The sequence below is a fragment of the Lolium rigidum genome, chromosome 3 (assembly GCF_022539505.1).
Source record: "Lolium rigidum isolate FL_2022 chromosome 3, APGP_CSIRO_Lrig_0.1, whole genome shotgun sequence".
In the NCBI taxonomy this organism is placed as follows: domain Eukaryota; kingdom Viridiplantae; phylum Streptophyta; class Magnoliopsida; order Poales; family Poaceae; genus Lolium; species Lolium rigidum.
Genome location: NC_061510.1, coordinates 66,624,390 through 66,645,302, shown reverse-complemented (window position 1 = coordinate 66,645,302; position 20,913 = coordinate 66,624,390). Strand labels below are relative to the sequence as shown.

Sequence of the window (20,913 nt, the reverse complement as noted above, 5' to 3'; positions counted from 1 at the left end):
CAAGCATGGAGTATCAAAAATTATAGATACGTTTGCAACGTATCAGTATCACCCATTCAAATATCTTCCCAAAAACAAACTGATGATACATCTCCAACTTTGAAGAAACCCCTGCTAAAAACATCACTCTTAACGTACTTGAAGCCCTTCCAAAAAGGGGAATCGGTAGGCTTAACTTCCACTTTAGATAACGTTTTATTCTTCAAATTTTTATTATGCAATAGTTGTTGCCACGTTCCGTTCTCCGTGATTAGTTTAAACAACACCACTTACTAAGGAAACATTTTTTTTTCAATTCTAACACCTCAATTCCTAAGGCTGTTTCCACGACTTGAACCCGTGACCGACTGGTCAGAAGGCAGCAGTTTTTACCTATACGCCAAGGCTCCCCTTCAAATATTCCACTTTGTTAATCTATTTTTTTTCTTTGTATCATCCATTTGCTAGAAAAAAACTCGATCGGAAGAAATCCAAACGTTTTCTCACCCTAGTGGAATTTCAAGAAAGGAAAGCATAAACATCGGTAGACTCGTCAAAACTGAATTTATTAAAACTAAACGGTCTCTGTCTCCGTAAGAGAGCAACTTGCTTCGCCAATAGCCCTTACTCGTCTCCGGTCATCCTAGATAAGAAGAAGGACCACACATGGCGTCTTTGCATCAATTATAGGCACCTCAATGCCTTGACCTGCAAAACCAAATTCCCTCTCCCGGTCATTGACGAACTATTGTATGCGTTATCAGGTTCATCTTGATTCTCTAAGCTCGATTTGCGAGCTGGTTACTACTAGATCAGGCTGTCAGAGGGTGAAGCACCAAAACCACGTTCCAAACTCATCAGGGTCATTTCGGTATAAGGTGATGTCATTTGGGCTAGCTGGAGCTCCCGCCACTTTCCAAAAAGCAATGAACAACACTCAGGAGCCACTGGAGCCACTCTTGCGTTGATGTGCACTGGTATTCTTCGAGACATCCTCGTCTATGGTCTCACTCTATCTTATCACCTACTGGATCTAGAGGAAGTACTCAAACTGATTCATCGAGACCATTGCCAAGTTAAAGAGTCAAATATTCGTTTGCACAAAAGCAATTGTCATACATGGGGCATGTTATCAACGTACAACCGTGCGTCAACGGAGGAGGACAAGATTCCGTCTAGAAAGAACTGGGCTACTACCACGAAACGGGTCAAGGGTTTCTTGGGCTTACTAGGCTATTACCGGAAGTTTGTTTGACACTTCAGAATTATCTGTTGGACACTAATAAATCTACTCAAGAAAGGGCCCCTCTTCATTTGGAAAGCTGAATGTGATGTTGGTTTCATTGATCTGAAGCAAGGACTAATAACTGCACCAATCTTGAAACTACCCAACTTCAACAAACCCTTTGTCGTGGAAATTGATGCTTCGGACATGGGCATTGGCGCAGTGCTGCAGCTAGATGGACATTAGGTCCACTCTCTTTCAGCCACTCAAACTACGCGAAAGAATGTATGGCAGTCCTTTATGATATCGAACATTGTCGTTCTTACCTCCAGCTGGGAGAGTTTTTCATCAAGACCGACCAGCGCAACTTAGTGCACCTTGAAGCGCAACGAATTACTTCAGTTTGGCAGAAAAAGTCTTTTACTAAGATGATTGGGCTTAACTACCACATCTGCTACAAGCGTGGTGACGAGAACCGAGCAACAGATGCGATGTCACGCAAGGAGCCAACCGCCAGTGATGCAGTATTTGCCATCTTTGAATGTAAACCAGAACGGCTCGAAGAAGTTCTCCAGGGGTACCAACATGATGGCCAAGCACAACAGGTACTAGGTGAACTAGGTATTGTCAAAAAGAAAGCTCCCTTCTCCTTGCATGAGGGTCTGCTTCGATACCATCAATGAATCTGGCTTGGCAGCAATAAAACTCTACAACAGAGTGTGATTAAAGCATTGCATGACAACGTCATCAGAGATCATTCCGGCTACTCTGTCACCTATGCCAGAGTCAAGAAGCAGTTTGTTTGGCCACACATGAAGCAGGGCATCAGACACTACGATTCAGACTAGTTCCATTTGCCAACAAGTCAAACCTGATAGTTCAAGGTACCAAGGCTTGCTCCACCCACTGCCCACTCCTTTTTTTTTTAGATTGAAGGCTCCACGAGCCAGACTTTAAATTAATAAAGACCACAACGGCCAGAGTTTACAAGACGCTGAAAAACAGCTTACAGGCGACGAAAAACAAGCACTAAAAAGAAAAAGAAAAACATTGAAGCGAAGCTTGATCATCGACGCCATTGTCCCGCGCTGTGAACTAACTGAAGAGGAAGCGAGGTATTGGAAGCACACCACGGAGGACTTGAACCAGCGTCGAACACCATAGAAGAAACACAATGCCGTACGCTCCACCTCCGAAGAAAACACCCCGTTTTCTCGCCCGGATCGGGGGCGCCGCACCCGTCAAGAGGGGATCCGCTCACCCCCGAGCACGTCCGGACAAAGATATGGGATTGGGAAGGCGCTGAACCCCGCCGCACCGCGACATTGCCGGAGACCGCCACCGCCGCCACAGCACCCGTCACCACGCCGCGACCCAAACTGCCAGAAAAGAACTCACCGAAGCTGCGGGAAAAGAAAGTGCCAGTGCCCATGGCTGGTACCCAGCTCGACCACCGGAGCACTGCGGCTACCGGAGAGGGGACCCTTCCCTCTCACTCACCCGAGCAGAGATCACCGGGGAGAGCAGAACGCCACGCCAGCACTAGCCCTGCAACACAGAAGACGCCCGCTCCCAGCGGCCAAACCACCGTCGACAACACAACCACTGACCTAGCCATCCCAAGGCGGCGCCTTCAGGAAGGGCACGACGCCGGAGCGCCGCCGCCCAAGCCGAGGCTTTTGGGTTTTCACCCGAGATAGGCTAGACAGGGAGGGGACAGAGTACCTCGAAATCGCCTTGAAGAAGGAGATCGGCGCCAACAGCGTCGACGACTTCGTGGCCGCCCCGTCGGCCAAGAGTTTCCCCCGGTCCAGCGCTCCACCTCCAACTGCAGCGCAACCCACCGGAACAAGTCCAGGGTTGGGCAGGGTCGAGCTCGACGCGCGAAAGGCAACGGCTCAGATCCGGCGCGAGAAACCACCGGGGCGATCTCCCCACCGCGTCTCTTCCACCGGCGCCTCGCCACCCGCGTAGCCAAGGAGCACGGCCACCAGCATCAGCAGACAGAGCCCGCCGGCAGGCCCACGCCGCCCTCACCCACGACGAGGCCGCCGCCTCGAAACCCAGGGCCCCACCGAGGCCACCGTCGTAGAGCGCCTCCCGAGCCTTCGGCCAGGCCAGAGACCTGCCGACGGAGCAGAGGGCGCCCCGGAACGGCGACATCGACCGAAGCAGACCCCGCGCGAGATCCTCCAGCTAGCGAACGCGCGGGGAGGCGGGCGCCCAGATCCCCGCCGCCCCCTTCACCGGCGTCGCGGGCTTAGCCCGGCTGCGCCTTGGGGGGCGACGAGGAGAGCCTGAAGGGGGGAAGGGCGGCGGCGGCGGGCTAGGGTTTCGCCCTCTCAGTCGCCTGGAGGGGCGACCCGAGAGAGCAAAATCGTTTCGGTCTCCCACTGCCCACTCCTGATGAAGCTTGGCATGGGGTCTCGCTAGACTTCATCGAAGGGTTACCACCATCGTCCAAGTTCAATTGTATACTGGTCGTGGTTGATAAGCTCACTCGGTATGCACACTTCATACCGCTATTGCATCCCTTTACTACTAAGATAGTTACAAGCCTATATGGACTTTGTCTTCAAGCTCCATGGAGTTCCCAAGTCGATTATCTCAGATCGGGACAAAAAAATTACAAGTATCTTCTAGTAGCAACTGTTCAAGCTATCTGGCACGCAGTTGAAGCTCAGTTCAACCTACCATCTGCAAACGGACAGGCAGACAGAGCGTGTTAATCAATGTCTTGAGACATTTATGCGTGTTTCTCCCACTCTTGCCACGGCTAGTGGTCAAAATGGCTCCCAGTAGTCGACACAAGCCATCATTTTGCTCTTGGGAAGTCTCCGTTTCAAGGTGTTGTATGGCCGTGAGCCTCGCCAGCTTGGTCTCACTTTTTCCGAGGTCATCCATGTACCTGATGTTCACGCATGGCTCGATGAGCGCCAAACAATGATGGAATTGTTGCAACAACACCTCAGTCAAGCTCACCAATCGGATGAAAACACAAGCAGACAAGAAACAATCTGAAAGATCTGTCATGGTGGGAGAGAAAGCTTACCTGAAATTGCAACTGTATGTGCATATGTCAGTCTCCAGGAGAACAAACTTTCTCTCAAGTACTACAATCCGTACTCGATCATCGCCAGAATCGGAGCTGTGCCTTACAAGTTATTCCTGCCGGAGGAATAAAAAATCCACCCAGTCTTCCACGTTCCTCAGCTGAAACCAACCGGGAGGATCAGGTACCTACTGACTTGCATGTTCAGGATTCCTTTTTTCAGGTTCCCCTTGCTATTTTGGACTACCTTTGGCACAAGCCAGCAAACAACATGGTTCATCAAGATTATGTCATGGTCGCACATTGTTCCTGAGGCAACAACATGGGAAGAGTTGGAAGACCTCCACCGCCGTTTTCCTCAAGCTCCCGCCTGGCTACCTCTTCAAGTGTTGCAAACTCACTGGAGGCAAACTCCAACCAAGCCAGTGAAGCAAGGCCTCATCTACTTGACCTACACCGCCACCAAGGACAAGGACACCTAGGACGATCTAGAGCATCTTCGTCATTGCTATCTAGCGTGCCGGCTTGGGGACAAGCCGGTTCTCAAGGAGGGAGGGAGGATTGTCAGTGATGCCACTGACCTCTGTGGTACAGCCCCAAGTGCACACGTCAACCCAACAGTTGAGTCTTCGGCCTAGAATGGCAAGCCCAAGGACCAGCGTGCTCCTGGGGTTCACCCACTTAAGGAGCAAGTCGAGAAGGAACTCAACATCTAGTTGGATCACGAACCCGTCGGTGGCTTTCTTCTCCCCCAAGGCTCTCTTCTTCTCCAGATCTTTGTTCTTGTATCGGAACTCCTGTAATTGAACATGTACACTATTTTGTAAGTGTGAATCGAGGGAAGTGTGCCAACATGATCTACCGTGCATGTTGTTACTGTTGGATTGTTCTGCTTCTTGCCTCGCGCTTCCTGCTGCGAAAAATCTCATTATGTTTCTGATGTTAAACAGGGATTGAAACGGGATGAAATAGAGTGATTTCGTGCACGCTGCCATCGTGTTGTACATTCATGGGTTGTCAACATCAGTATTAGGAAAAAGAAAAAGACAAACATAAAAGAAGAGCATTACCGTCCCGGCCCATTGAGAGAACCATACAAACCGACCTTTTTGATCTTTTACAATTACAAAGATACTCCCATTGTCATATCCTTGTTTTTCCTAACTTGGAAGAAGGTACGTTTGGTGTTCAACCACCCTTCTTCCCTTGCAAACCCGGCATGCTCTGAACCCTCCATTTCTCCAACCAGCTGGTCTTCCTTTAAGCTAAGCTCCATCGGCCAGGCTACCTCATCACTTCGATCCCACTCCCTTTCCATGTACACTTGCTCACCAAGAAGCTGAGGCTGTGGTGTGCTGCTCTGCTCTGCTTGACCAGGCCGATCGAGGTCGAGGCATCCACCAGCTAGAGCCATGGGGGCAAGCCTCAGCCTCGTGCCGGCCATCGACTACTTCGCCCGTCGCGAGTTCCTAGCCGCCGGCCTCCGGCCCCATTCAGTCACACTCCCCTACCCCGACGGCGGCAACTCGTCGTCGACGTGCACCGTGCACTACTGGGCCTCGCCGGGCGAGCCGAAGCTCCCGCCACTTCTGCTCATCCACGGCTTCGGCCCTCGGGCCACATGGCAGTGGCGCTGCCAGGTGGGCCCACTGTCCCGCCAGTTCCACATCATCGTCCCGGACCTGCTCGGCTTCGGCGGAAGCTCGTGGGACTCCCCCACGTCGCCGCCGCCGTCGGAGGCCACGCAGGCGGCGGCACTCGCTGCGCTGCTGGACTCGGTGGAGGGGCTGAAGGGCAAGCGCGTGGCCGTGGCGGGGACGAGCTACGGCGGTTTCGTGGCGTACTGGCTAGCGCGCGAGGCGGGAGCCGGGAGAGTCGGCCCCGTGGTCATCGCGAGCTCCGACGTGCTCAAGACGGCGGCCGATGACAGCGGGTTCCTGAAGAGGGCCGGCGAAGGGTGGAGCGGCGTGCACGAGCTGCTCCTGCCGGCCCAGCCGGCCGCCATGAGGAGGCTGATGCAGATGGCAGTGTACCGGCCGCCGCCGCCGATGATGACGCCCGACTTCGTCCTCCGGGACTTCATCCAGGTGCGTATTACTCTGTACTGATTCCACGTTCCACTTCTCCTTCCATAGACCTAAATTTACAAAGGGTCAAATCAACGAGGCAGTCGATCCTATCACTCAGCGACAAGCTACTGCTCTACTGAGTCACTACTCACTACACTGCATTGGTTCTTGGGTTGCTGGCTGGCTGCAACGCGAACAATGCTGAATCAAACTGTTATTGTATCTGCTACCAGCATAATTCAAATTGCTTGTAGATAAACTTTCATGTTGATCTAAAGATCAACGGGAGCATCTTGGTTGGTGCTAGAGAACAACAACGCCATTGGCTACGTCGGACAGCATAATTTCCAGCCACAACACCTCCTAGCAATTAAATCTAACCCGGTAGCATTGATTGCCCGGTTTTCAGATTTACGTAGCAGAAAATGCACACTGCAACAATGCCGAGCTGCTTATCCTGACCCTGTAGTCCGTATGATTTGTCCCTTGGTGATATTGGATTAGTGGTGGACGGTCGAGTGTTAGCGCTCTCGTGACTTCGTCAGTCAGAGACCTGGACCATGATTTCAGCTTTCTGTCATAAAGATCGTAGTACAGGTTGATGCAAAACACTACTGTGTCATATGCTGATGAATCAGCTGGTATTTGTTGTGTCCTGTCAGAAACTCTTCACAGACAACAGGGAGCAACTTATCCATCTTTTCAAGGGGATCACGGTCGGCACAGACAAGTTCCAAGTGACACCATTATCTCAGGTCTGTCTGTATGTATATGCTCACCTAATATTTCAAGTTTTCAACTAACGCATTCACTGAAACGCTCTGACCGGCCTAACATTTTTTGCCACACTGTAGGAAGTGCTAATTGTCTGGGGAGAACATGACCAACTGTTCCCAGTAGAGAAGGCTTTTGCAATTCAGAGGTATACTTGTCACAAGCAGGAACCTTGAGTCGTCTTACAGTATTTGCGCGTGTAGTTTCTTGACGAACGGAAGGTCTCCGTTTGCATTGACATTGTTCGACTCTGTTTCCAGGGCTTTGGACGGGAAAGCAAGAGTGGAGATCATAAAGAAAACAGGCCATGCTCCACAGCTCGAGGACCCGGCCAGCTTCAACAAGATCGTGCTAGACTTCTTGCTGGCTGCTGACAAGCCTGCAGATCCTTCCATCAATGGCAGCTCCCTATGAGTTGCACAGCCACCTGCCGCTGCGCCATTGTTTCGTAATTAGACAGCTTAGCCACTTCGGCCCATCAGAGCTACTCGGTAGTGTGTACCACCAAATTATTTTGAAATCACTGATCAATATAAATACCTGCACCTCATTTCTCATTTTAGGGCTCGCTTGATTCAAACGAACGCAGTAGAAATTTTTTATGTTTTAAGCATTAGGAGCCTTTGTTAGGTGCCTTGTTTGATTCGTAGGATTGGGATCCTTCGGAACGCATAGGATTTTTTTCTACCTTCAGAATGCATAGGAATTTTTTCTACATGATTGCATTGCACTATGTTTCGGAGGAAAATTTCCATTCACTTAAACTCGTGTTATAATTCTTTGGTTTTTCGTGTGAGTCACACGCTACTCGAATAGTTTTCCTATTGGATTCAACTGGGCAAGTCATTCCAAGCATTCCGTTTTATATTCATATGTTCTAAGAATCCTACGAATCAAACATGTCATAGCCTTGTGTAAAAAAATTTGAAACAGAGGCGAAAATTATGCCCCATTTTATTAATTAAGAAGTTTAGCAAGAATTTAAATTCTACTCCGTATTTACAAATCGGATTACTCATCTGGAATTAATTCACTCAAATGCTTTGCTCACAAGGAAACTCAAAGCTTCTTTTGCTTATTGATCTTGTCGTATATGACCGTAGGTAGCGCTTGCTTGCTTGCTTGTTGTTGGGTCTAATCTTGATATATGTATCAGCATATTTGTTTCAGTACTGCATGTAGCTAGTTAGTGTGCTGTTTAGTTGCATTGTGTAGCAGTATGTTGTGCCGATGGATCAACCAAGAGGCATGCAGGTGTGAGACGCTGAGGCGGAGTGTGAAGATGGCCTTGCCGTGAGAAGCGGCTCTGCATGCAGGAGGTTGAAGGCAACGGGCTGCACAAGCAATCTAGATAAGCATGTGTGTGTTTAGTGGCATAAGAATAGGTCATACAGTTAGCTTGTTAGTGGAGGAGGTCGTATGCATGATAGCCGGGCAGATTGTTGCCTGGCAGCGTCGAGTTAGCTATTTAAGCGTTGTAAGCCAGCTTTGTTTCAGAGAATAGAGAGAGAAGAAAAGCTCGGCTGTGTGAAACAGTCCGAGGCCAAACAACTTTGTATCGCGTGTGTTGTGTGAGACAACCAGAGAAGTAGCTAGCTACGGGAGTTGAGCGATTCAACTCTGTCACTTGTCACACGCATTTCTCTTATTCCATACATCCCAAGCTGTAAGGAGGGTTATGGATGCAATGGCCTTGCAGTTTGGAGTTGTGGAACCGGTCGCGTTGAGCCACCACTCGAGAGAATTTGTTGGCCAATGTTAAAAAATCAATGATGCAGATGCCAAGCCGTTCTTTCAAAAGGCCTCACTCAACCGTTCGTTTGCAAAAGAGGGCAAAGGTTAAAATTTAGGGTGTGACTATTTCTCAGTTAAATCTTTACTATTATATTCGAGTTGGTCGTAGGTCATACAACGTTTCTGTTTAAATTTTTTTTTCTTTTTCTGTTTAAAAAAAGGTCATACAACGCGTTTGGTGAAGGAGATTGGGATCACCCTGTCCATTCAATGTAATCTGACGATCTCCGCTCTTACAACCAACGTTGGATCAAGTCGTCCCTCCACCTTTCCTTGTTTGCTGCTAATTCCGTATCAAATAGCAATCAATGCAAATTAATTCCTTGCCGCATATAGCACTCCCGAAAAGAATCTTACCATGTATCATCAATTAGGCTACGATGAAGATCGGATCTTTCCTCCTTGGCTGTTTGCGTGGTTAATTCTCTCGAGGAAATCATGGTGTATGCCTTGGCTCGTGGGTCTGATCTCCACTTAATTTCCTTCCCTGTATTCTTCAGCCGGATTCAATTTTGTCGTCCACGTCATTGTATGTGCCATGGCAGCTTCCATCACATACATCTCCCTCTCTGCCCTCAAGCGCTGCTGCATCAGCTTCATGCCGCTACCACCGCTTCTACTATGCTACAAGATGGGATTTGATGACGGAGGTCTGACAACCGCAAGGTAGAACTCATTCGGCATGGTGCGCATGCACGAGTAGGGCGTCGTCGAGAGGCCGCGGTTCGAGCTATTGGTTCCGAACAAGATGTGCAACGGGAGGCCTCAAATCCGGATGGTGTTGCTGAAGGAGGCGTGTGAAGAGATAAATCTCGCCTACGAATGTCTAGGTAACCTGTCAATGCAATGGAAGTTGTATACTAATTGCTACAATATCCTGAAAATTAGTATCTAAGACTAACGGTATTTGTTCAGCTGCGCAGATGCAGATTTGTGAATGGTCCAAAGTGTTCATTGGTGTTTTGCGATTTACTTTCCCTTCCATTTTTTGATTTATCTTGGCTTTGTCAAAGTTGCGTACGATGGAGGCAGGTGTATTTTGGCAGTGGTGATAGGAGAGTACTAAACCTTTTCACCACCTAGCTACGAACATGAATTTACATGAGATTACTTCACCAGTGAATTTGACAAATTAAGAATTTACCTACATGACAAATTAAGCTGACCGCCATGGTACTTTGCAACAGATCGGGCGCCACCCAATGCCACACAGAGTTTCCCTGTATGCCGACGATGTCGTGCTTTTTATCCGGCCTGAAGCTACTGAACTGTTGTTGATCAAAGCACTCCTTCAGGTCTTCGGCGATGCAACTGGGCTTCGTACCAACTTCCAGAAAAGTACAATCACTCCCATCCAATGCACGGACATTGACATTGATGCCATGGCTGTAACTTTCGGGTGCCCGGTGGCCCAATTCCCCTGCCGCTACCTGGGTATGCCGTTATCTGACAAGAAACTTTGCAAGCGCGATCTGCAGCCCGCGCTAGACGAGCTGAGCGGCAAGGTGAAAGGCTGGATTCAGGGATCCTTCTCGATTGACGCGAGGCTTACCTTGGTCAAGCATGTCCTGGCGGCCATGCCAATTTTCCAAATGATGGCCATTGCTCCGCCGGTGTGGCTCACCAAGGCTATGGACAAGATTGGGCGTAGCTTCTTCTGGGCCAAGGACGAGGTCGCACCAGGTGGGAAATGCCTTGTCAAATGGCGATCAGTATGCCGCCCGACACTCTACGGTGGCCTAGGAATCCGTGATCTACAGGCCACGAGCATCGCGCTGAGAGCGCGCTGGCTGTGGCAGACTTGGACAATGCCATCCAAGCCGTGGCATGGTCTACCTCTCCCCATCGACGACAAGGTCAGAGCCCTGTTCGCGGCCTCTGTTGTTTTTCACCTGGGCGACGGTGAACGCCTTCTTTTTTGGACTGACCGCTGGCTGGGCGACAATTGTTTCAAGGACCTGGCACCAAATCTGTTCAATGTCTGTACCCGCAAGAAGTTGACGGTAGCTCAAGCCATGAAGGATCAACGTTGGTTGAGACACCTAAAGCGCGACATTCCGCAGCTGGCTGTGATCGAGTTGGTCACAGTTTGGGAGAAGCTGCAGGACGCGGTACTCACGCCGGGCACGCAAGACTCCGTTACTTGGCGTTGGACCGCGGATGGTGCTTACACCGCCGCCTCAGCATATGACGCTCAATTCATTGGCGCCACTGAAACAGCTTTCATTTCTTGCATCTGGGATAGTGACGCCCCTGTGCGATGCCGTATTTTCGCTTGGCTTGCTGTTCAAGGTCGGTGCCTAACGGCTGATATGCTGGCAAGGCGAGGCTGGCCTCACAACGACACCTGCACCCTTTGCACGGCTACTGAAGAATCTGCACATCATCTGCTGGGTTGCTGCCCCTTCACGATTCAGGTGTGGTGTAGAATCTTGCCTTTGGCCAATCTGCCGTCCTGCTTCCTTCAATCGCAACATCAACCCCTGCTTGAATGGATCTCAAACACGCGAAGCATGCTACCCAAGAACAAGCACAGAGGTTGGATCGCTCTAACACAACTTGTCTGGTGGACCATCTGGAAGGAAAGAAACAAGCGTATTTTTCAGGCACGTGAGGACTCAATGGCAAACATCATTGCAACAATTCTGGGTGAAGCAGATCAATGGTTGATTGCTGGACGCAGAAAAGTGTGTGAGCTTCTCCAAAGACCACGAGAACCTGACTAATCCATACTATGTTGTTGTAGAGTTTTTGTAGCTTAGCTCAGTGTTTTACTATTGTTTCTTGCTTGTCCTTAATTTTGTAACTTTTTCCTCTATTATCAATGAAAAGCAGCTCTGCACTGCCTTTTCAGTCAAAAAAAAAAGAATTTACCTACAAATGGTGAAGAAAAAACATTTGTCTTTTAGATAGTAGTATTTACATGAGATTACTTCACCAGTGGATTTGCAAATCAAGAATTCACCTACAGAAGCCTAAATGATCTCTTAGCATCAGCGCTCATAATCAGCTCCCAGTGTTAGGAATCTCATATTTTTGAGGCATGTGCTGCTATGTGCTCCCAGTTCTTGAGCTCTAATTTGATGGCTTGAAAGTAAAATATGATAGCTTGAAATTAAGAATCTAGAATTTGCAGGATGTTAAGTTAATTTCCGTGTACTTGAATTTAGCTCTATATGTACCTCAAAGATTTTTTGTTTGCTGCTCCCTGATGCAGCTAGGCAATGGAAACGGCTACCTAGAAGCAGCAGATAGCCGACGCGATCAGCGAGCCCATGGCACTGGGTCACTGGTACGATGTTTCCATCACCATGAGCCATGCAAGGCAGGGGCCGCAAGGTGAAGCAAGCATGTTTGATGTTTCAGAATTATAACTAGCATGAGATTCATCTAGATAGAAGCGTGAAATAGAGAAGTGGCTAAATAATCATTTATGTATCATTAGGTTCTACTCCCTTCGGTCTCTTTTAATCACTAAACTCAAGTCAATTAAAAGAGATCGGAGAGAGTAGCTTTGAGAATTAGTCAATTTTATATTGCCATGCGAAATTTATGCATGCTTAAGAAACAAAGCATCTTAAAAGCCATGTCTATGACTTCAATCACTTCGAGGAAAACCCTAGCACTCTCGCGTTGCTCCCGCGAGCGGCCGGGAGCCCCTTCGAGCCCACCTCTGTCCCAGATATGTTGGCGCCGGAAGCCACGGGGGTTGAAGATTGCCGCTTTTGCTGGCGGCTAACTCGATGGTGCAGATGTGCGGTGGCCGGCTTGCGCCTCGGTTGGCGTTTGGTGCTATCACAGCGGCGTTCTGCAGTTTCCCTAGGTCGACAGTATGCTTTGGTGGGTTGTCGGGGCGGCGGCCCTAGACGATGGGAGTCCTATTGGTTGGCAGGCGTGCTAAGGACCCTGATGCTGGTCGGTGTCCACGGTCGTGTGGGAGGCGTGGTGCCGGCGAGCTGCATGGTGTGACGGCGGTACGGCTGTTGCATCTTGCGAGGGCGACGGTCGAGACCCCGTGTGGCATGTCGACTGCATCTGCCGGGGGAAACCCTTGCCCATCTGGGTCACGGCGGCGGCGGCCGCGGACATCGTTCCCTTCTTGGAGGCGTCGTGGTGGCGGTGCGGTCATTCCACAGTCTCCGGGTGAAAACCCAAGATCCCTGGATCAGGTGGCAGCGCATCTGCGTCGTTATCTTCTTGAAGATGCCACCTTGGAGTTCTCACGATGTGTGGCGCTCCGTTGTTTGGGTGGTGGAGGTCTGCCTCGGTTTGCCCTCCTCGGCAAAGCTTCCTTTGTGTTCTGCACCCGTGATGTTTCTCGAAGTGCTCGTCCTTGGTGTCCCTTCTTGGCGGTGAGATTTGTTGGCCGATTCTTGGTGGTGGCCGACCTCTGGTGGCGTTTGTGACGGTGGTGATATCTCGTCGGTTGCGGTGGTTGTGTGAGGGAGCGCTTCGAAGCTCTGCTGGCCTTTAATGTCATGGAGCACGTTTTCGTTCCATGATACTGGCGGAGAATGACATGAAAGTCGAGATCTGGGGACTAGCCACTACTAGAAAACAGGCAATCAGTGGCGCACCACTTTTTGCTATCAGTGGCGCACTAGTGGTGCGCCACTACTATCACGCCACTGCTAACAGTTAGTAGTGGCGCACCACGAGTGCGCCATTGGTATGGCTCATAGTAGTGGCGCACCATGACATGCGCCACAGATACAAGCAAGTGGTGCGCCACTACGGTCCTAAAACATCCACAAATATAAGCTAGGGGTGCGTTAGTAGGTTCCTGCAAGGTGCGCCACTACTAGTGTGAAAAAAAGACAAAAAAAAAGGAAAAACAGTAGCTTTTACGGCTCTGCTGCTCGCACGATCCTGTCTCGTTTTCTACCGCGGTAAGAAAATCAAAAAGTACTTAACATTTATTACACAACTAAAAGTACAGCCAGTATGTAACTTTGCAACTAAATCCCTAAAAGAAAAACAAAAAGCAATCAGGTCACAAGAGCACGCCGGCGGAGGCAGGCGTCGGCAGGCGTCGCCGGCGGAGGCAGGCGTCGACGGCGGCCGGTGGAGTTGTAGATCCGTTCGTCGCCGCGCTGTACACCGCCACGCTCCGCACCGTCGCTCCCCTCTTCCACCTCTACGCCCCTGATCACGTAGATCTCGTCGCGGGGGCGGGGAGCGCCACAACGGCGAAGGACCTGGCGGCGGCGCCGCCGCAGGGGACGGGCGGCAGCAGCAGCCACCGGCGCGAGAACGTGAAGAGGTCATCGCCGCCGTCGGTGTGGACGAACTCGACGGCTTGGCCCCTGGCGTGTGGGCGGTGAGGAAGGGAAGGTGGTCGTAGAGCTCCATGGCGACGTTGACGGAGTGGCGGTCCTCGCGCCCGAAGGTGTAGGCCGCGCGCACGTCCACGACAGCCCAGGACGCCGCCGACATCCGGGGGCAGCGGGGGCTGGGGCTCGGGGCGTGGGGGAGGGGAGGGGGTTGGCGCCTGTGCTTGGGACTGGTGGTGCTCGTCGGGGGGCGGGGCACGCTGGCGAGGGCGCCGCCGCGCGTCTCGTCGAGGGAGCCGCCGCCAGAGGTTGGTCAAATTGGAGAGAGGAGAAGAGGAGGGGAAGAAGGGCTTGATCCCCTCCCCGACATCGAGCAGCAGCACCGCGAAGAAGCGTATCGTCCGCGTCAAGTGGTGGGCAGGAAGGGGATGGGCGAGACGGGGAGATGGCGCGGAGGCGTCAGGCAGCAGCACCCAACCACGAGGTCAGTCGACGGGTCTTGGAGGGGGGCGGTGACCGCGTACGTCCAGGAGTGCCGCTCGATGGCCCGCACGAGCGACGAAGCTCATGGCTGGCGCATCGAGCCAGGAAGGCGGAGCAGGGCGGCGGGGTTGAACGGAGGGCATCCACCGGGAGGAGGTGGTCGACGCATCTAGGGTTTGGGGATGGAGGGGGTTGGGTGGTGGGAGTGGCCGTCGTCGAGGGAATCTTGTGGGCGGGGCGGGGCGGGGCGGCCGGCGAGAACCACCATGGAGCGGCGGCTTGGGATGCTCGACAAGGAAGAAAAGGGGATGAGGAAAGGGCGTGAGTGAGAGAGATGGATGCGAGGGGATAAGGTTGGGTTGGGTGGTCAAATTGGAGAGAGGAGCGGCTGTTCTCTAGTGAGGAAAGAAAGAAGGGGCAGCACACATGGTTGGTCCTGCTCGTGACTTAATTGCTGGAGAGAGGAGAAGAAAAAATGGGCGGTGTGGGTGGGTGGGTGGGTCGTGCGGTGCACAGTGGCGCACGAGGCAGACTGCGCTATTGCTGTTTACAGGATAGTGGCGCACCACGTGAAGTGCGCTATTGCTCTTTATAGCATAGTGGCGCACCGTATATGTGATGCGCCATTGCTAACCTAAGACCTGTCTATAATTCTGCTCAAAAATTAGTAGTGGCCTATCACTACACTAGTGCGCCATTGAGAATAAGTTACTAGTGGAGCACCACTTTTTGGTGCGCCACTGCTATATAGCAGTGGAGCACCTGTGTAGTGGTGCGCCACTACTAGCAATCTTACGGCTAGGCCTTTTCCTAGTAGTGAGCTATGGTGGTTAGAGTTTGGGTGGTGATGAGTAGTTGGCTTGGTGATTCGTGACTTGACGCAGCGGTATGCAAGTGTGGGCGACTACACAAGAGAAGTTCAAAGTCTTACCTATCAGGGTGAAAATCCAAGGTCTGGCCTTAGTTGGTTGTGCCTGGCAATGTTCTTGTTAAAGGCATTCTTTTTAGAGTGAAGATTTTCTTCAGGGTGAAAACCTAAGATCTATGATCTGGCGATGACGATGCTTGTGCACTGTTTCTTTCTTGGAGGCGTCTCTTTTGGAGAAGCTGAACTTCTGGTGTTGTCTTGGTGGTGTTAGTGCCGTTGTTTCAACGAATAGATTGTTGTAGCGAGACTTTTCTTTTTGTATTTTTCTTTTTCTTTTTCCGGCTGTGTGCATCCATAGTGCCGCTAGGCAATGCGTTGTTGCAGAGGCTGGATGTAATTGGTATCTCCACGATATTAATATATACTCTTTATTAAAAAAATATTATAACTAATAACTAACACGAATCACGAATCAAATCTAACATGATTGAGCACGAACGAGCTAGCCGAGAACTAGTAAATCCCATAATTTAACTATCTTCATTTCTTAAGCTGGTAGACCGTCTAAATCCTATTTTAACATCGAAGCCAAACTAAAAGACAATGAGGGCGCCTAAATCTTCCATTCCACTTCATAACTATGGAGATGGCCCATAAAAATTGAGCGACTCTACAGCGCGAGCCACACACACGTACTCGTACGTAAGCGAGAGCCGACAGAGTTTGTTTTGATGACGTGCCACTGCTCTGGTAAGCGGTGAACAGCTCTATACGGCCATACCTACCGTCTCACTTCGCCGCTCTAGGTGTACGCCGCCATGGGCATCAGCTTCCTCCCAGTGATGGAGTACCTCTCCCGCCGAGCCTTCCTCGCCGCCGGCCTGTGCTCCCAAACCGCCACCTTCCCCTGCGAAGCCGGTGGGACCCGTACCATCCACTACTGGGCGCCGCCGGGGGAGCCGCGCCTCCCGCCGCTCCTCCTCGTCCACGGCTTCGGCCCCATGGCCACCTGGCAGTGGCGCCGCCAGGTAGTGCCATTCTCCCGCCGCTTCCACGTCGTCGTCCCGGACCTCCTCTGCTTCGGCGGCTCCTCCCCCTGCCCCTCCTCCCCGCCGCCCTCCGAGTCGGGGCAGGCCGCCGCGCTCGCCGCGCTGCTCGACGCGCTCCCTGGGCTCGCCAAGACGACGCGCGTCGCCGTGGTCGGCACGAGCTACGGCGGGTTCGTGGCATACGCCCTGGCGCGCGCGGCGGGGCCCGGGAGGGTCGGCCCCGTGGTGATATCCAACTCCGACCTGCTCAAGACGGCCGAGGACGACAGGGCGCTGCTCCAGCGCGCCGGCGGCGAGCTGGCGAGCACGGCCGACTTGCTCATGCCGCTGGACGCGCGCACCGCGCGCCGGCTCATGGAGCTCACGTTCTACCGGAGGCAGGTCACCGCCATGCTGCCGGACTTCTTGATCGGAGAGATCGTGCAGGTGACCGACAAACCCATTGCTCCGTCTACACTAGTTGACCAAGATCTATTCCTCCTCGCCTACGCTTTCCCAACCCCACTACTCTTCCCACCAACCAAATACACTAGTTGATCACTGGTCAACACATGCCAGTACTGAGCAGTGATCTTGCCGATTTACAGAAACTTTTCACCGATAAGAGGGAAGACAAGATCGAGCTTATGAAGGCTGTAACTGTAGGCACTGATGAGTTTCAGGTTACACCCTTGGAGCAGGTACAACTTTGAATCAAATGCGGAGCAAATTCCACTCGGCCACACGTACTCTGCTTTCTGTTTCACAACTACTGGACTATCATTCAGAGCGGCAACAAATCATCCATTTAACTCTGTATTTGATCCTGTTAATGGCAGGATGTTTTGCTCATCTGGGGAGACCATGACCAGATATTCCCTTTGGACAAGGCATTTGCTGTCAAGAGGTAAATTTTTTTTTTTGAGGAATCTGTCAAGAGGTAATTCACTGCAATACGTTGGGGTTGGGCTTCATAGCCATCCGTGTGCAAAGAACTGGCAGTGCCTTGACTGGTCGATCCTACATTTGCTCAATTTCCTACCATGTATATACTGTAAAATTCCCACACTTCAACGCAAATTCCAGCATAACCCTTTAATTCTTCCTGTTGCTGCACTTATGATGGCTGTAGGTGCTTAGGAGAGAATGTCAGACTGGAAATCTTCAAAGAAACCGGGCATGTGCCTCAGATGGAGGACCCGAATCGGTTCAATGAGGTCGTCTTCGACTTCTTGCTTGCTTCTCTAAAGTCCCCAAACCAACATGATCAATAGTTCATACGGCTAAGCTCTATCCTGAATCCAGAGTACCAGAGAGCATCACCCAGCTTGAATATTTCCGTGAAAACTTGCAGTAATAAGTTGTCCAATACCCTGTTGCTAGCGCATTGTACATTACACGATGTTGTGAAACTATATGTTTCAGTCAATAAAACACTTTTCCTGCTTACTCCACCCCTTAAGCAGGAAAAGTGCTTGCAGTTACTTGTTTGCGTTGGATCCATTCAGGATGTAGCTACAAGAAGCAGCCAAGAAGTATCTATTTCTGACCTGTCATGTCATTTTCCTGGATGTTTTTACAGGACCATTTCCATTGATCATAAATGCAGCAGTATAGGTCCAGTAGGGATTTGCTTGTTCAAATGAAGTGTGCACAGAAGGTTGCAGTAAGCTTTTCATCCTCCCAGATTTTGAAGCTGTTTAATGTTCAGTTTCCCTTGTATGTGGACTCCCTACAAACATGGATTTTCTTTCATTTCCGCAAGCAATCAAGAAAGTGAGAAACTTATGACAAAGGCCAAAACATGTCATTACAGTCAAGAAGTTTGGTTCCTCTACATACATACATTCAGAAAAAGAAAACAGGCCTCAGTGGAATTTTGCATGCCGAATGATTGCAAAAAAGAATGCAGGAAGTCTAGTGAGCACCGTCTGCCTCCTGTGATTTCGCCGAGCGGAATCTCCGCATCCATTTCCTCTGGTTCGCAGTGAGTTCGTCAGGGTGCACTGACCCGGACGCAGCAGCGCTTTGGCTGGGGAGCTCGGCCGGGAGTGCGGCGGCGGTGCCGGTGAGGGCGTTGAGGACCAGGAACGCAAGGATGGGGGACAGGTCCAGTCCACCGAGCGGCGGGACGATGCCCCGGAAGAGGTTCAGGTACGGGTCACACACCGTGCTGCACGAAACAAGCAACATTTTCAGTCAGACAAAAGTCACCCAAGCGAACCAGAGCAAGTAATGTCAGCTACCATCTAAAAAGAAGTAATGTCAGCTAACGTTTCGTCAGGCTAGGAAAAGATTTTCTGCTTTTGCAATCTTGCACCTTGACTCTAATCAAGGACAGGATCGTGATAGGTTAGCGGTGGGTAGCAGCAACCAGTTTAAATTCGTTTATCTTACAAGCGAACCAGAGCAAGCAATGTCAGCTACCATCTAAAAAAGTAATGTAAGCTAATGTTTCGTCAGGCTAAAGCCTTTCCTTCATCGGCAGAGACGTGCCAGTGGAAAAAAAATTCTGCTTTTGCAATCTTGCGTCTTGACTCTAATCAAGGACATGATCGCGATAGCTTAGCAGTGAGTAGCACTAAACAGTTTAAATTCGTTTATCTTACAAGCGAACCAGAGCTTGCAATGTCAGCTACCATCTAAAAAAAAGTAATGCAAGCTAATGTTTCGTCAGGCTAAAGCCTTTCCTTCATCGGCAGAGACGTGCCAGGGGAAAAGATTTTCTGCTTTTGCAATCTTGCGTCTCGACTCTAATCAAGGACATGATCGCGATAGCTTAGCAGTGAGTAGCAGTAAGCAGTTTAAATCCATTTATCTTATGATTATGAATCACCCATCTGACGCAGCTGAAAAAAGACTAGGAATATGATGTTTTCGGTTGGTCGTAGGGGCAGAAAAAGAGTATGATTGTCCTACTGGTGGGATAATGCATTCTGCTGCAGTGTGTTTACCTGAGGGGCGAGACGATGACCGGCGGCGTGTTGGGGAACCAGGTGAGGACGAGCCTGATGACGAGCACGGTGTTGTAGAGGCTGAGGAAGCTGTTGACGCCGTTGGACACAACCATCCCGGCCACGGAGCCGCCCAGCACCGCCGCGAAGCAGCCCTCGACGTTGCCGGCCAGCGGGCACGCCGCCTGCCGCATCGCCACCATCCTCTGCCTCCTGCTCTGCTCATTTACATATCGGGCGGGGGGCCTGCGGCGTTAGATCGTCTGGACTCGTCCTGATCGGATTCCGCGAGGGAGTGGGTGACTGCGTAGCGTACCTGGGAGAAGGTGGAGAGGTGGTCGTGGAAGTCGAAGAGCGGCTTCAGGAGCGGGTGGGCGGCCGCCGCGGCGGCGAGCTCGTCGAGGCGGCGCGCGAGGGGGGCGAGGTCCGGGGACGGAAACGCGCGCGGCTGGTGGACGCCGGGAAAGGGGATGTGGCGTATGGCGAGCAGGAGGGGCGGCGCCGATGCGGGGTCGGCGTGCGGCGAGGCCATTGGATGAGTTGGAGCGGAGACGCCGGGGAGACGTGGATGGCAGACGAGACGAGAGGTTAGAGATAACGTTCGAGACACGAGATATTAGAGATTTCATGGGGTTTAGCCCTCGTACTATTAAGAAATTTGGCAGAAGTTCACAAAAAGGAACATGACTACATGAGCAATTTATACTAGTAGAAGAAAAACAAATTTGTATACAGTACTATGTTTGGGTTTCCTCAAAATATGTCACACTTTTTCTCTCGACCATTTTCTTACCTCCTAGTTTGTCCCGAGATCTGTGCACCCCTTCCATCGCCTCTTTCTCTCCAAAGGGCATCTCCAGCGGCGCGACGCATTTCGGACGTCCAAACGGACGCGTCGTGTCCGTTTGCGTCGGGCCAAATGGTCGAAACCGTTCGGGCGTCCGTTTGCGTCGGGGGTGGCTCCAACGGCACGACGCATAATTTTTTTTTTTCATTCATACGCCATAATTTACATGATAAAAAGGACATAAAAAAGCCAGAAAGGCGTGCTAAAATACGCGATGTCTACTAGTCGTCGTCGCTGACGAGGTCAATCAGCTGCGGCGTCGGCCATGGAAGCTCGTACGCCGGCGGTGGAGGAGGTACCGCCGCACGGGGCGGGAGGTCGTGGCCGGGGATCCCACGCCGGAGCAGCGAGGCGGAGCGCGGACGTTGGAACGCGTCGGCGTGGCCGGAGGAGCGCCCGGTCTCCCCGCGCGAGCGCCGACTCGCGGAGCCGGATTGCGAGCCCGTCCCACAAAGCGAGCTCGTTGAGCTCGTCTCGCTCGCCGGCGCGTCGCCATGGCAATGGCCTCCTCCTCTCGAAATGTCCCGGCGGTCGGGTCTCCGGATCCCACGCCGGTCCGCCGTCGTC

General features: G+C 51.5%; 3 protein-coding genes across 3 annotated transcripts; 2 read left to right on the top strand and 1 right to left on the bottom strand.

Annotated features, from left to right (window-relative positions):
- The first annotated feature begins 5,668 nt into the window (after window positions 1-5,668).
- On the top strand, window positions 5,669-7,726 carry LOC124696553 (lipase 1-like). Its single transcript, XM_047229267.1, has 4 exons — window positions 5,669-6,343; window positions 6,988-7,080; window positions 7,180-7,247; window positions 7,360-7,726. Exons 1-4 carry the CDS (start codon window positions 5,669-5,671, stop codon window positions 7,511-7,513), a joined length of 990 nt encoding a protein of 329 aa, XP_047085223.1. The 3' UTR covers window positions 7,514-7,726.
- An 8,609-nt stretch (window positions 7,727-16,335) lies between these two features.
- Window positions 16,336-18,029, top strand: LOC124701734 (4,5:9,10-diseco-3-hydroxy-5,9,17-trioxoandrosta-1(10),2-diene-4-oate hydrolase-like). Its single transcript, XM_047233825.1, has 4 exons — window positions 16,336-16,992; window positions 17,154-17,246; window positions 17,385-17,452; window positions 17,678-18,029. The coding sequence occupies exons 1-4, from the start codon at window positions 16,336-16,338 to the stop codon at window positions 17,817-17,819; spliced, it is 960 nt and encodes a 319-aa protein (XP_047089781.1). The 3' UTR covers window positions 17,820-18,029.
- Window positions 18,030-18,313: 284 nt separating this feature from the next.
- Window positions 18,314-20,096, bottom strand: LOC124701735 (ylmG homolog protein 2, chloroplastic). Its single transcript, XM_047233826.1, has 3 exons — window positions 19,816-20,096; window positions 19,500-19,717; window positions 18,314-18,718 (listed from the first exon to the last, which is right to left on the bottom strand). The coding sequence occupies exons 1-3, from the start codon at window positions 20,029-20,031 to the stop codon at window positions 18,463-18,465; spliced, it is 690 nt and encodes a 229-aa protein (XP_047089782.1). The 5' UTR covers window positions 20,032-20,096; the 3' UTR covers window positions 18,314-18,462.
- Window positions 20,097-20,913: the final 817 nt, after the last annotated feature.